This window comes from Heptranchias perlo, chromosome 8 (genome assembly GCF_035084215.1).
Source record: "Heptranchias perlo isolate sHepPer1 chromosome 8, sHepPer1.hap1, whole genome shotgun sequence".
Classification (NCBI taxonomy): Eukaryota; Metazoa; Chordata; class Chondrichthyes; order Hexanchiformes; family Hexanchidae; genus Heptranchias; species Heptranchias perlo.
In genome coordinates this window covers 10,557,911-10,572,544 of record NC_090332.1, presented here as the reverse complement: position 1 = coordinate 10,572,544, position 14,634 = coordinate 10,557,911, and the positions used below count along the sequence as shown (strand labels likewise).

Here is a 14,634-nt window from a genome sequence, read left to right as displayed (position 1 = left end):
TTTATCTGCTGGCTTATTGTACCTCGTTATAAATTTCTTTCAACATTTTATGTTGAAGGGGGGGGAAGGGGAGGTGGGGGGGAAGGGGGGGGGAAGGGGAGGTGGAGGGGAAGGGGGAGGTGGAGGGGAAGGGGGAGGTGGAGGGGAAGGGGAGGTGGGGGGGAAGGGGAGGTGGAGGGGAAGGGGAGGTGGAGGGGAAGGGGAGGTGGGGGGGAAGGGGAGGTGGGGGGGAAGGGGAGGTGGGGGGGGAAGGGGAGGTGGGGGGGAAGGGGAGGTGGGGGGGAAGGGGGGGGGAGGTGGGGGGGGGGGAAGGGGAAGGGGGGGGGAGGTGGGGGGGGGGGGGAAGGGGAGGTGGGGGGGGAAGGGGAGGTGGGGGGGGAGGTGGGGGGGAAGGGGAGGTGGGGGGGGGGAAGGGGAAGGGGGGGGGAAGGGGAGGTGGGGGGGAAGGAAGGGAAGGGAGGGGGGGGGAGGTGGGGGGGGAGGTGGGGGGGGAAGGGGAGGGGGGGGAGGTGGGGGGGGGAGGTGGGGGGGGGAGGTGGGGGGGGGAGGGGGAGGTGGGGGGGAGGGAAGGGGAAGGGGGGGGAGGGGGAGGGGGGAAGGGGGGGGGAGGGGGAAGGGGAAGGGGGGGGGGAGGGGGAAGGGGAAGGGGGGGGGAAGGAGGGGGGAAGGGGGGAGGGGGGGGATGGGGGAGGGGGGGGATGGGGGAGGGGGGGATGGGGGAGGGGGGGATGGGGGAGGGGGGGGATGGGGGAGGGGGAGGGATGGGGGAGGGGGAGGGAAGGGGGAGGTTGGGGGAAGGGGGAGGTAGGGGGGAGGGGGAAGGGGGAAGGGGGAGGTTGGGGGGAGGGGGGAAGGGGAGGGAAGGGGAGGTTGGGGGGAGGGGGGGAGGGGAGGTTGGGGGGAAGGGGAGGAGGGGGGAAGGGGAGGTGGGGGGAGGGGGGAAGGGGGAGGGGGGAAGGGGAGGTGAGGGGAAGGGGAGGTGGGGGGGAGGGGGGAAGGGGGGGGAAGAAGGGGGGAGGGGGGAAGAAGGGGGGAGGGGGGAAGGGGAAGGTTGGGGGAAGGGGGGAGGGGGAGGTTGGGGGAAGGGGGGAGGGGGAGGTTGGGGGGATGGGGGAGGGGGAGGGAAGGGGGAGGTTGGGGGAAGGGGAGGAAGGGGGAGGTTGGGGGGAGGGGGAAGGGGGAGGTTGGGGGGAGGGGGAAGGGGGAGGTTGGGGGGAGGGGGAAGGGGGAGGTTGGGGGGAGGGGGAGGGAAGGGGGAGGTTGGGGGAAGGGGAGGAAGGGGGAGGTTGGGGGGAGGGGGAAGGGGGAGGTTGGGGGGAGGGGGAAGGGGGAGGTTGGGGGGAGGGGGAAGGGGGAGGTTGGGGGGAGGGGGAAGGGGGAGGTTGGGGGGAGGGGGAAGGGGAGGTAGGGGGGGGAGGGGGGAGGGGAGGTTGGGGGGAAGGGGGGGAAGGGGAGGAGGGGGGAAGGGGAGGTGGGGGGAGGGGGGAAGGGGAGGTGGGGGGAGGGGGGAAGGGGAGGTGGGGGGAGGGGGGAAGGGGAGGTGAGGGGGAGGGGGGAAGGGGAGGTGAGGGGAAGGGGAGGTGAGGGGAATGGGGAGGTGAGGGGAAGGGGAGGTGGGGGGGGAGGGGGAAGGGGAGGGGGGAGGTGGGGGGGAAGGGGAGAGGGAGGGGGGAAGGAGAGGGGGGAAGGGGAGAGGGGGGAAGGGGGAAGGGGAGAAGGGGAGAGGGGAGAGGGGGGGGGGGCCCTGGCCTCACCAGAACTGTGTGAGGCCAGCTCCTCCCACTAATTGTAATAGGCTTCCAGCACCTGGAAACTAGACATTGGAGCTAGGTCAGAAATACAATTGGCTGGGGATGGAACTTTTGGTAATGCAGCAGCTCTCAAAAGACTGCTGTGTGCTCTTAGAGGGGAAATGCTTCTTTCCATATTTAGAGATAAGTTTTTGTGGAAGATGCAGTGGAGCCAAGATGCAAGGTTGGGACAACTGATTCTTTTAGGAAGAGGCATTGGTGGTATAGCAAAGGAGAGTGGCAGTCTTTGGAATGGAGAGCCACCCTACAGGTAAACCAGAGATGTATACTGCATGGATGGAGGTAGTAGACAGAGTGAACAGGTTCAGTGGAGAAAGTGAATGGATTCTCATAGGTCTGCAGGACCTGGATACAAATAAGGAAAAAGTTTAATGGAATCAGGAGTGTTGAGACAATTCCTTCCTTATCCTTTTGACAGATTCGTAATGCTAGAGACAGTAATATGTCTAAGAATTAACTTAATTTATTCTTGCTTCAAAACACTCATCATTAAACATTTCATATAGAATAGTACACATCGAGCATCAAGTCTGAAACCATTTGCGCAGGGAACTTCTAGGGGTAAATTGCAAGAATTGCTTATAAGAACATAAGAAATAGGAGCAGGAGTAGGCCAATCGGCCCCTCGAGCCTGCTCCGCCATTCAATAAGATCATGGCTGATCTGATCCTAACCTCAAATCTAAATTCATGTCCAATTTCCTGCCCGCTCCCCGTAACCCCTAATTCCCTTTATCCAAGCCTATTCACATACCTGGTCTTAAAGGTCGGCAAAGCAAAGTTCCTGCTGAGCAAAATGTTGTATCTCTTTTTATACCATTTTCTTTTATGGTCTAATTCTTGCTGGATGCATCACTGTGTTTTATGACCCCCAGTTCTTTGAAAAGATTGCTAGTCAGGGAGAGGGGCCTCAAGTCTTTTCATTCCATACCGTTACTTTCTATCATTGCTTTTCCCAAGCCATAACTTTGTTGTACAAACCTTTGTACGCTCTATAGCAATCTATTGCCTTTTTATGTTGCAGTAATCTCCTCTCTTACGCTCTACCCTGCTGTGATCAAAAGACTGAGTTTTAAAAGCCTATGGGCTCGAAATTCGGCCAAGTAGCGCCTGTTGTTTCGACGCTACGCGGCCTCTTGAAGTTCCAAAATGGCGTCAGGGATGCGCGCATACACTTCTAGCGTGACGTGCGCCGCACGCCATCTTGGTAAAGGGGTGCAGATAACGAATGCCAGCAACATGTAAAGTAAGGATGATTTTGCGTTAGATCAGTGTGCAACGCTGATTTAAAGGCAGAGACACAATTGGCACTTAACGCTCCAACCAGCGCACTGCCTTAACCACGACTAGCTAAACATGTCCTAGACGGCATGGAGGACCTCCCACCAGCGCAATTAAAGGGACCATCCAGGATTTACAGGTTAGTTGCTGGATTATTGCTTCTGGCTGCTGATGCATTTGTACCTGTTTTTGGAGGTCTCCCATACTTGAATCCTAGGACTAGGGGACATAGCTTAATATTTAGAGCCAGGACTTACAGGAGTGAAGTTAGGAAATGCTTCTAAACACAAAGGGTGGGAGAAGTTTGGAACGCTCTTCCACAAATGGTAGGTGATGCTAGCTGAATTGTTAATTTTAAGTCTGAGATTGATAGATGTTTGTTAAACAAGGGTATTAAGGGATATGGGGCTAAGGTGGGTATATGGTGTTAGGTCATGGATCAGCCATGATCTTACTGAATGGTGGAACGGGCTCAAGGGGCTAAATGCCACTGCCACTCGCTGCCTCCTGTTATGCGCCACCTTCTCCTGCAAGAAAGCGGGACGTGTGTCGGTAAGGGTCCCGCAAGATGTTTGGGTGATGCTTGGGTGCCTGTCATTGTTGAATAGCTGCCAGGGTGTGTGACCTATGAGTTGTGGGTGTGCGGCTTGCAACAGTGGTAATGTGTGAGGGTGAGATGAAGTATCTGATTGGAAGAGTTGAGTGCTGATTGAAAAAATTTGTTGGTAGGTGGGTGATGGGGGTGTAGTGCCTGGAGCAGTGGATGCGGCTAGTGGTGCAGTTGGTAGGAGATGCCACTTGACAGTTGACCTCACTCACCTTGACCACTCGTGTCAAAGCATTGAACTTCTTCCTGCACTGCATCCATGTTCGTAGTGCTATGCGCTGGCATTGACTTTGTCCTCTATTGCCTCCCACTACCTCGAAAGCATACGCCTGGAGGGCCTCTTGCCCTCCTGCGGATATAGGATGCCCCTCCTTCTGTCCACCTCTTGCACCAAGGCCACTAGTGCATCAACAGAAACCCTTGGTGCACGCTCTCTCACAGGCCTGGTACAACGTCAGATCGGCAGATTGGTGAGGCCTGGTGTGCAGATTGGAGGATGTGGGATTTAGTAGTGCGCAACCTTTACTCAATGTTTTAACATAACTCAACAATTTGTAAACATAGGGATGGGACCTGAATCTCTGTTTTATGTGTGCGATGTCTGATCTCCGTTCAGACTCCGTGCGGACCTGTATCTTATATTTTGCAAATAGGAGGTGCAGGCTACCTTTAAGAGGTGCAGCCTGCCTTTGAGAGGTGCGAGCAACTCACCTGAGATTTGGGCCCCCCCTGCTGGTGAGAAGAGGAGAGAACAGAGAAACTGGAGAGACGATTGCAGCTGGGCCTCAACGCTGCGCGTCAATCAGGTAAATTAAGTTGCAACACCAATCTAATGTGTTGGCTGTGTCGGTACCACCGGGTGTGGGCTAATTGTGCACCGCGATGCCCATGCCCGGATTCGGGGGTCAACCAATTTAACTATGTGTTTTAATCCTCGCAACCCTTTTAGCTCAATATTATCCAACTGGCTTATATATTTAATAATCTAGATGTGCCTCTCCTTATAGTGCATTGTCTTTGGCCCTGAAATTCATCCTTCTCCAATGTTGTCAGCGCCACTGAGGGGAAAAGACAGGAGTTGCAAGAACACAGTTTAAACCAATTCCGTCTGCATTACTGTTCTGCCTTTGTTCTGCATTAGAATAATATAAAAACATATCTATATTCTTACAAGGAAGTATTTCAAAGGAAGTGTACACACCTTTGCACACTTTATTAATATTGGAGCATAGGACCATGGCAGAAACCAAAAATTGTTAGTTGCATCACCATCTGGGAGGTACTATGCAAAGCATGGAAACACATATCCTTTTTTATACGATTACAGAAAAGCTGCCAGACACAATTACATAGAATTGCATAGAATTTACAGCATAGAAACAGGCCCTACTGGTCTATGCCGGTATTTATGCTCTACATGCACCTCCTCCCACTCCTCTTCACCTAACATAGAAACGTAGAAAGTAGGAGCAAGAGTAGGCCATTCGGCCCTTTGGGCCTGCTCCACCATTCAAAATGATCATGGCTGATCGTCTAACTCAGTTCCCTGTTCCTGCTTTTTCCTCATATCCCTTGATCCCTCTAGCATTAAGAAATATATCTATCTCCTTCTTGAATACATCTAATGACTTGGCCTCCACTGCCTTCTGTGGTAGAGAATTCCACAGGTTCACCACCCTCTAAGTGAAGAAATTTCTCCTCATCTTGGTTCTAAATGGCATACCCCATATCCTGAGACTGTGACCCCTGGTTCTAGACTCCCCAGCCAACGGGAACATCCTCTCTGCATCTAGTCTGTCTAGTCCTGTTAGAATTTTATATGTTTCGATGAGATCACCTGTCATTCTTCTAAACTCTAGTGAATATAGGCCTAGTTGACCCAATCTCTCCTCCTACATCAGTCCTGCCATCCCAGGAATCAGTCTGGTAAACCTTCGTTGCACTCCCTCCATGGCAAGGACATTCTTCCTCAGAAAAGGAGACCAAAACTGCACACAATATTCCAGATATGGTCTCACCAAGGCCCTGTATAACTGCAGGAAGACATCCCTGCTCCTGTACTCAAATCCTCTCGCAATGAAGGCCAACATACCATTCGCCTTCCTAACTGCTTGCTCCACCTGAATGCTCGCTTTCAGCGACTGGTGTACAAGGACACCCAGGTCTCGTTGCACCTCCCCTTTTCCCAATTTACCACCATTCAGATAATAATCTGCCTTTCTGTTTTTACAACCAAAGTGGATAACCTCACTCAAAGCGCCCCCACGTCTCACCCGTTATCCCCCTCTCAACCAGTACCCGCAATGCTGCCTCCTCTCCAAGTGGCCGAGGTGCAGGTGGAACAGTCTTTGGAGGGGCCCTCACGGGCACCAAAACCCAGAGGGCATAGGCCCAAAGCATCTAATCGATCAGGGCATGAACAAGAGCAACCTGCCACTACCTCTGCGGCAGCCACAGGGGTAGCACCACTTAGAAGTAGTCGGAAGTGAAAGGCGAAGGTTTTGTAAGCACGAAGGGGATACACGAGGGTGTTTGACGGTTTGTCATGTTTTTTATTTATATTTGCTTTTTGTTAAACTCACATTAAATATTATTATTGTCACCACTACTGCCACATCTTGGCCATACTTGACTGGCTTCCATAATAAGGCCCTTTCATGAGGTTCACCATGAACGCCCACACTTGATGCCACCCATTGGGTCACCCTACAGTGGGTGAATGTATAGTTGCAGGACTGTTTTGTGCGGGGCAGGATGGGGAGCGGGGGGGGGGCTGGTGTGAGGACTGGACTCTTCACACTGTCTGATGTTAGGAGAACCGTCCATATATCAGTGACTCACCGGCCTCACGAGCAGCCAGGTGAGCTGTTGTTCTACCCATGGGTTGCTCCTGCTCCTCCTCCTCTGCCTCCTCCTCCTCCTCCTCAGTGTGGGTGGTAGATGTGAATGGGGCCTCTTCAAGCGGCCCCCCTCTCTGTTCTGCCATGTTGTGCAGGGCACAATACACGACTATAATGCATCCCACTCTGGTGCGTATTGAAGCGCTCCCCCAGAACAATCAAGGCACCTGAAACGCATCTTGAGCAGCCCTATAGCATGGTCAATTGTAGACCTGGTATCGATGCGGCTGTCATTATATCGACGCTGTTGCTCGGTGGTGGGGTTCCTCAGAGGTGTCATGAGCCACGTGTGCAGGGGGTATCCCTTGTCCCCAAGGACCCAGCCGTTACGGGTGTTCGGTGCGTGGAAGAGGGGCGGGACGGTGGACTCCCGGAGGATGAAGGAATCGTGGCAGGTGCCCGGGTGTCTGACACACACGTGAAGGAATCTCTTGCGGTGGTCACAAACGAGCTGAGTGTTGATGGAGTGATAGCCCTTCCTGTTGATGAACAGTCCTGGCTCGTGTGGAGATGCTTGTATTGCTATATGGGTGCAATCGATTACACCCTGCACCCTTGGGAAGCCAGCCACAGCATGGAATCCCACTGCCCTCTCCGTCTGGCTGAGGTCATCCATGGGGAAGTTGATGTAGTGCGAGGCCCTGCGAAACAAGCCTTCAGTGACCTGCCTTATGCACTTGTGTGCAGATGACTGAGAGACCCTGGCGATGTCCCCGGTGGCACCCTGGAACGATCTGGAGGTGAAGAAGTTGACAGTGGTGACTTTGACAGCAACAGGTAAGGAGATGCTGCTCGGCCCAGCCGGAAGCAGCTCGCCGTGAAGGAGGCTACAGATGTCCACGACTACCCGGTGACTGATTCTGAGCCTCTGTATGCACTGCTCCTCAGAGAGGTCTAGGAAGCTGAGCCTTGGTCTGTAGCGAGGGTAGTGCCTCCAGCGACGTCGCTCTCTCTGTTGTTGCCCTCCGTGCTCTTGTGCAGGTGCCTGTGGCGCAGCACTGTGTTGTGGAGCTCCACGTGGCGGAGGTGGGTGCCGTGCCTGGCGAGGCTGGTGATGTTGCTCATCCTTGGATGTAGTGGTGAATGCAGCCATGGCGCTGCAACCCCCCCCCCCACCCATCCTGGTGGTGTCAGTTTGAGGGGGTCTGGAAAGTAGTTCTGGACAGCAGAGTTTTGGGTGGGAAGTAAGAATTTTGAGTGGAAACACAAAGGTCTTGCAGCCAAAACTTTGTCTGAAGTGACAGAGTGCCCTGCTGCAATAAATTACGTTTTCTTCCCACCTGTCAAATTAGCATTTGCATCTCCCACTGGCTGCTGGCTGAAACACGTCTGTTGCAACAGGGAGTGTTTCCCACAGCACGGGAAACTAGGAGGATGGAGTATAAAAGCAGGGAAGTCTTGCTACAACTGTAGAGGGTGCTGGTGAGACCACACCTGGAGTACTGCGTACAGTTCTGGTGCCCTTATTTAAGGAAGGATATACTTGCATTGGAGGCAGTTCAGAGAAGGTTCACTAGGTTGATTCCGGGTAGGTTGGGTCTATACCCATTGGAGTTTAGAAGAATGAGAGGAGATCTTATTGAAACATACAAGATTGTGAGGGGACTCGATGGAGTAGATGCTGAGAGGATGTTACCCCTCATGGGGGAATCTAAAACTAGGGGGCACAGTCTCAGAATAAGGGGTCGTCCATTTAAGATGGAAATGAGGAGGAATTTCTTCTCCCAGAGGGTCGTGAATCTTTGGAATTCTTTACCCCAAAAAGCTGTGGAGGCTGGGTCATTGAATACATTCAAGGCTGAGTTAGACAAATTTTTGATCAGCGAGGGAGTTAAAGGATATGGGGAAAAGGCGGGAAAGTGGAGTTGAGGTAAAAATCAGATCAGCCATGATCTCATTGAATGACGGAGCAGGCTCGAGGGGCCGAATGGCCTACTCCTGCTCCTATCGCTTATGGTCTTATGGGAAACATGCTGAGGATCCTTCAAAATCGCACCCCCGCCAAAATGTCTAGTGAATCAAGTAGTTCTGGTACCTCAACTATCGGACAAACTATGCAAATTATCATCCCGCCGGCTTTAATTGCCGGTGGGACTCCCTGGACGTGTCACTGGGGAACCCGTTATTCAGCGGGTGGGAGCAGGGCTCCGAACCCGCTCGGCATTTTAGCGATTTTTGGAGCCCCCCCCCCGCCTCCAACGCACCCGCTCCGTCACCCGAAAGTCGGCCCCCTGGGGTGAGTTTTAATGTGCAACCCTTTTGACTCAGAGACAAGAATGCCAGTAACTGAGTTGTTCAGTTCTGCTGAGAGTTTGCTGCAGTACGGAAATTTTTTTTGCCAGGTGAGGCCCCAGTCCAGGCATGCACTGTGATAATACAGGCCTGGACTTACCTCTGAGTGGCGAACGATCGGAGCCCACTGCCTGTTGGACTTGCACTTACCCAAAAACTATCCACAGGCTTTTGCTCGATAACTTCCTGTAATTGGAAGCTGAAAAACATGCAGCGTCCTCTACAGGGCAACTGAGCAGGGTCTGGAATCGAGCAAGAGAAAGTCTGTGAGAGAAGACACATCCGCCAATTCAGCCAGGAGCCTTACACAGAGGCGTGCGGACTTCAAATCACCTATTAACTATTGAAAGTTAGTTTAACTGTAAATAACGGTTTAAAAACTTTTTATAAAAAGGCAAAGTAATTTTTAAAAAGGAGTGCAGCGTAATGAACTGTTTTTGCACAGCTATTGAAAGTTAATGCAGCACATGAGCTTCTGTGATGTGGCAGATCATAGAATCAGAGGAAGGTGCGTACCCTGGGGGGGGGGGGGGGAGGGGAGGCAAAGTGGCGTCGTCACTCCTGTCCCCACATGGCACCTTCACGGTGCTGATGTGGGGGGGGGGAGCGCCTGACTGCGATGAGCCTCACCTCACCCCTCACCCCCTCTCAAACTCCCCTGGCCCCTCTGTCTCTGTGCGAGACGCACACGCGACTCCCCTCTCACAGGCAGCCGCCAAGTTGCTGGCGCTGGGCCTGTAGGAGGGGACGTGATTGATTGGGAGTGAGGGGCCTATAGGAGTTGGGGCACACACGTCCCAGTCCAGATGGGGTACACGTCAGCCCTATGTTGACGACGACTGGGGAGAGGACTTCATTAGTCGGTAGGTGAGGCGAGCGATGGTTGCTGAGCACGACAAGTACCAGGACTCCCTCGCCTCCGTGAGACAGGAGATCAAGGACATTAGTAGCTCACCTTTGCCTGGCTCTTTCACATGTAGCTGAGGTGAATGCAGCGAGTACGGCTGTACTGCAGCTGACGCCTGTGACACCCAATGTGCCGCCTCTCACCATAGACACAGTCCAGGCCCCAAGAGCCAGCAGCTCGCCCTCCACCAGACGCTACTTCTCCCAGTGTCCACTTGGAGCAGCAGCAACCCAGCTCCGAGCTCCCCGATTACAGCCAACGGACGAGATGCAGAGGTCATGCCCTTGGCACAAGAGGGCTTGGCTCACAGGGAGGGATGAGGGCCAGGAGGAATCAGGGTGCCCCTGTCGTGCAGATTACACCTCTTGCTCAGACTTCATCACATCAACCTTCGGGCACAACCTGTGAGGGAGCAAGTCTGTTAACTTTTTTGCTATTTGTTCTTATTCGATTGTTGGTGTTTTGTTACTTAATGATCCTCTTATGATTGTATTATAATTTTGATTGTTGTTGCTGCCCTTAAATCTTCGTCAGAAGTCATTTGTAACTGTTTGAAAAATGTTATTAATATCAACCATGTTAACATTAGAACTGTTTCCAAAGTAGAAAATGACTAAATTAACTCAATTTCTATTTAAAGTTTTGCACTATGCACCTCAATGTTTTTATAAAGTTTTGCAATAACTACCTCAATGTGTAATTAAAGTTTTTGCAATCACTACATCAGAATGGCAGGGCAGGGACGGGGCAGGAATGCTGTCATCCTGAGAGAAGACAGCAGGTTCAGGTTCCATGGAGCCTGTAGTGGTCTGCAGAATTCCCTCCGCGCTTTTCCACTAGCTTCTAGTGGTCACCACAATTCTAGAGACAAGTCAGGAGAGCCATCCCATGCAAACAGGTCTTTATTTCAAGCGGCTGCAGGGAGAAGCCTTGGCGGACCAAAACTTCCCCCTATTACATTGTTACATCAAGCTTTACACATGCAGAAGCGTCCGGTTTACAACCCCCCTCCTATCCGGCCTCCAAGGTTTCCAATTACCACTATCTTTGTGCGGTGTTCTTGTTTCAAGGTTTCATATAAAACACGTTTATGTGGACTGCTACGGCCAAAGCTGCTGACTCTAGGTCTTTAGTCTTTTTGGCCATACTACCCATTATTCCTTGCAGTTTCAGCCAGTATACAATTTACAACATTTTCCCATCATCCTTTCTTATGCTAACGCTAACCTAAACTCCTAACTTAACAAGCCTTCCTTTTTGGCCATGGCAAACCCCCGTTTACCCATGTTGCCAACCCACAAGTCCCCCTCTGGCTTCCTGGTCAGTTGCCCACAAGGTTTCTTATGCTAACATTCTGACTCTTATGAGAATGTTATCCTCCCCTCTCTCTTTCTCTTACACTTCCCACGATCTACCCCTCTATTTCCACCTAGACCAGTGTGGTTCCGATGCCCACCCCGTCGCCTTAGTCACTCTCGGTCCTCCACCTTTGCTGTTCCTTGGTGTATTTCTTCAATCGTTCTTCCAGGCGCTGCTCTGCTGCCTCCTTGTGGTTGATCTTGGCTATGGTCTGAGCCAGCCTCCTTCGCTTCCGTTTCCTGCATTTACCACACAGCATTAGTATCAGAATAATTAACACGATCATCTGACACCACGTGGTCACATGTGATATGATGCGCAACCGTGGGTGTATCCAAACCTGAGTACCCCAATCCCCCGCAACGTCCCCCCACGTAGTTAGGTGTATTTCCCTGCTGAGTCCCTCCGTTTCCCGCACTTATGTTTCAATGTGGTACAGTATCTCTTGCAGTTGGTCTGTCTGGGCCCTCAGTCTAACCAACTGCTCAGGCAGCTTTGGTAATGAATACCCAAAACTCTGAGACGTATCGACCCAAATTCCCACCAGTATCGTCCGCAACAAGGACTGTCTCCTCCTCTCGCGAGTGAATGTCCAGTAATGTCTCTCCTCCAATCTGGCAGTGTATTCTTGGCATGAAACAAAACGACGGCCGGTTTATTGGGCACTTGATGTGTCCGTAATCTATCGCCCTTCCTACAGTGGCGATGCAGTATTTGCTTTGTCCTTCATATCCCACCTGGGTTCCCTCATACCTTTGTTCAATTGCCCGGATGGTGCAGTTGACTCGGGTGTTGGTGTTGAACCCAGGCTGGGCTTTCTCTGTATAACCGAACTTATAATGGCACAGCGTTATTGCATCCTTGGTTATACGTCCAGTCATATCACTACTAATAAAACTCTCGTCATGGTTTACTGCATATTTCTTAATCCCTTCGTACCGTTGACACACTCGTCCCTCGCATCTACCGATATTTGTTATCCTGTTCGCGGGGCTACCAACCCTGCCTTTTAATTGTGGCACCGCTAGTACCAATCCCAGTAGGTTTCTACCGCCCGTTCGGTTGCAGGCTACCCTGGTGGAGTGCACCCTTATTAGGCCCCTCAAACTGCATAATGGCGCCCCTTCGCTTTTGCTGGTCCGGCTGCACGTCTTTGTTTGACCCCCTACCCGAATCTGACCTATTCACCACCACAACGCTTCCTACCCCCAGTCCCTGCATCCCCAGGGTTCCCAAAAACTAGCAGCACCAACAGACCCTCCATGGTTTCCTTCCCAATTCAATTTTGTCCCGGCGGTATACGGGCACTACCCGTTGGAACCCATTCCAAAGATGCTGCAGATCCTGACTGGTCGCTCTCCTAGTCCTGTAAGAAGAAATAGATGGTGTGTCTGTATTAGTACCCGCGTGGAGCTTAGTCTGGCTCCAATGCTTCCATTGGCATCCCTTCTTTCCCATATCTAGTTTACAACTCGTATCTGTCGTCATCAACACCTGGTATGGTCCTTCCCACTTAGGGCTAAACCCTCCTTTCTCAGGTATTATCCTATACATTACCCAGCTACCTACCGCTGCCACTTCCCTGTTTTTCCCGACCTCCTGCCGTTCCCTTTCTTCAGTCCTTTGCTGATCCTGTATGTGTTCTCGTAACCGCTGCACCTGTCGACAAAGTTGCTTCACACACTGCTTCACTCTGTCTCTCATGGGTTCTGCATCCTCCCCTCCACATATGATGTCTCCGGGCAGTCTCATTGCCCTCCCTGTCGTGAGCTTGTACGGGGTTAGTCCCGTGCTGTTACTCGGAGTAGTCCGCAAGTGCATAAGTGCACTTGGCAGGACTTGTGTCCAGCCTTTACCCGTTTCCTCTAATGCCGCCTTAATGGCTGTTTTTAATGTCCGATTCATTCGTTCTACCATCCCCGAACTCTGGATGGTACGGAATGTGGAATCTCTACTTTATTCCTAACAGCGCACACGCCTCCTTCATTACCCTCCCTGTGAAGTGAGTCCCCGATCCGAATCTATCTGTAGGGTCATTCCCCATCGGGGAATAACTTCTTGTACTAGTATCTGTGCCACCACACTCGCTGTCTGGGCTCTAGTCAGGAAAGCCTCTCCCACCTAGTAAAGTGGTCCATTATCACTAGGCAATACTGTTTTCCTTCGCTCTTAGGCAGTGGCCCTGTAAAGTCAACCTGTAGGTGTTCCCAGGGCCCCCTGAGTTCCTCCTGTCATCCCATCCTAAACCTAATAGGGCGTCCTGCATTGTTTTTGGCACATATTATACATCTCTGGCAGAATTTTGCTACGTCTCGCCCCATCCCTGGCCACCACCAGCATCGTTTCAGGTTGTGCAGCATGGCTGCTCTACCCTGGTGGCTTGGCCCGTGGTGGATGTCCATCACGTTCTGCCAAATGCACCTTGGTGCCACCACTCCTCCTTCTGGTCCTACCACTATATCCTCCTGATTCCTGGTGGCTCCCTTCATAATCCACTCCTCTCTCTCCTCTAAGCTAGTCTCCCCTTGTAACCTTTTCACATTTACTTCCTCTGGTCCTATAGCTGTCGCTGCTACTCTCGCTTCTTCTTCCTCACCCTCATCTGCTTCACACACTCTACACCCTCTCGGCCACATTTTCACACATCCACTTCCTTTTCTAGCTCACCAACTGCCCAGTGTTTGGTTCCCACCTGCGTTCTATTTTCGGCTGATTTAGCCGCCAAGTCCGCCTTTGCATTCTCAAATTGCTCGGGCGTATCAATCGCTTGATGTGCCTTTACCTTGATAGTAGCCGCTTCTCCTACCCCTTGCAATCCATCCATCATATCTTTCAGGAGACAGGCGTGCTTAACGGGCATGCCTGAGCTGGTCACATATCCCCACCTTCTCCACGTCGGGGCATAGTCCACACATGCTCCCCAGGCGTAACTGCTATCCGTATAAATGTTTACCCTCTTGTTCTTACCCCATAGGATTGCCTTCAGTATGGCTGTCAGTTCGGCTTGTCGGGCTGACCCTTTTCCCCATAGTCTTCCCGTTCTTACTTGGGTCCTGTCTCTGTCTACTACCGCCCAGCCCGTCCGGTACTTTCCATTATCAAATCTCCGGGATCCATCTACAAATAAGTCTATCACATCCTCTCCTGTCAACAGGGTGTCTCTGACATTCCATTCTTCCTCCCCTCCTCTTCCCAGGTGATACTCATGAGGTTTTCCTTCAATTCCCATGGGTTATCCCTCTCTACCCCTTTAATTATCAGGGATCCGTCTGGGGGTAGCAAAACTATCTCCCACTTGCTCCTTCTCTCATTTGCCCCCCTCTAACTTCCCTTCGTTTAGCAGTTGTACCATGGTGTGTCTAGTCCACAGCTCGGTCTTCCCGCTTCGCAACATGGGCTCACTAACCCTTACGGCCCACGCCGCGCAGTCTAGTGCCCTTTCACATGGGCTATATTCCATCGCTACAGGATCTGTCTT

General features: G+C 52.3%; 1 protein-coding gene across 1 annotated transcript; it reads right to left on the bottom strand.

Annotated features, from left to right (window-relative positions):
• Nucleotides 1-13,794: 13,794 nt before the first annotated feature.
• On the bottom strand, nucleotides 13,795-14,385 carry LOC137324300 (ribonuclease H-like). The gene has a single exon (XM_067988442.1). The coding sequence runs from the start codon at nucleotides 14,383-14,385 to the stop codon at nucleotides 13,795-13,797; it is 591 nt and encodes a 196-aa protein (XP_067844543.1).
• Between the last annotated feature and the right edge of the window lie 249 nt (nucleotides 14,386-14,634).

Coding starts and splice junctions, on each gene's coding strand:
- LOC137324300 (XM_067988442.1), bottom strand. CDS start 14,385: ATGGGAATTGAAGGAAAACCTCATGAGTATCACCTGGGAAGAGGAGGG.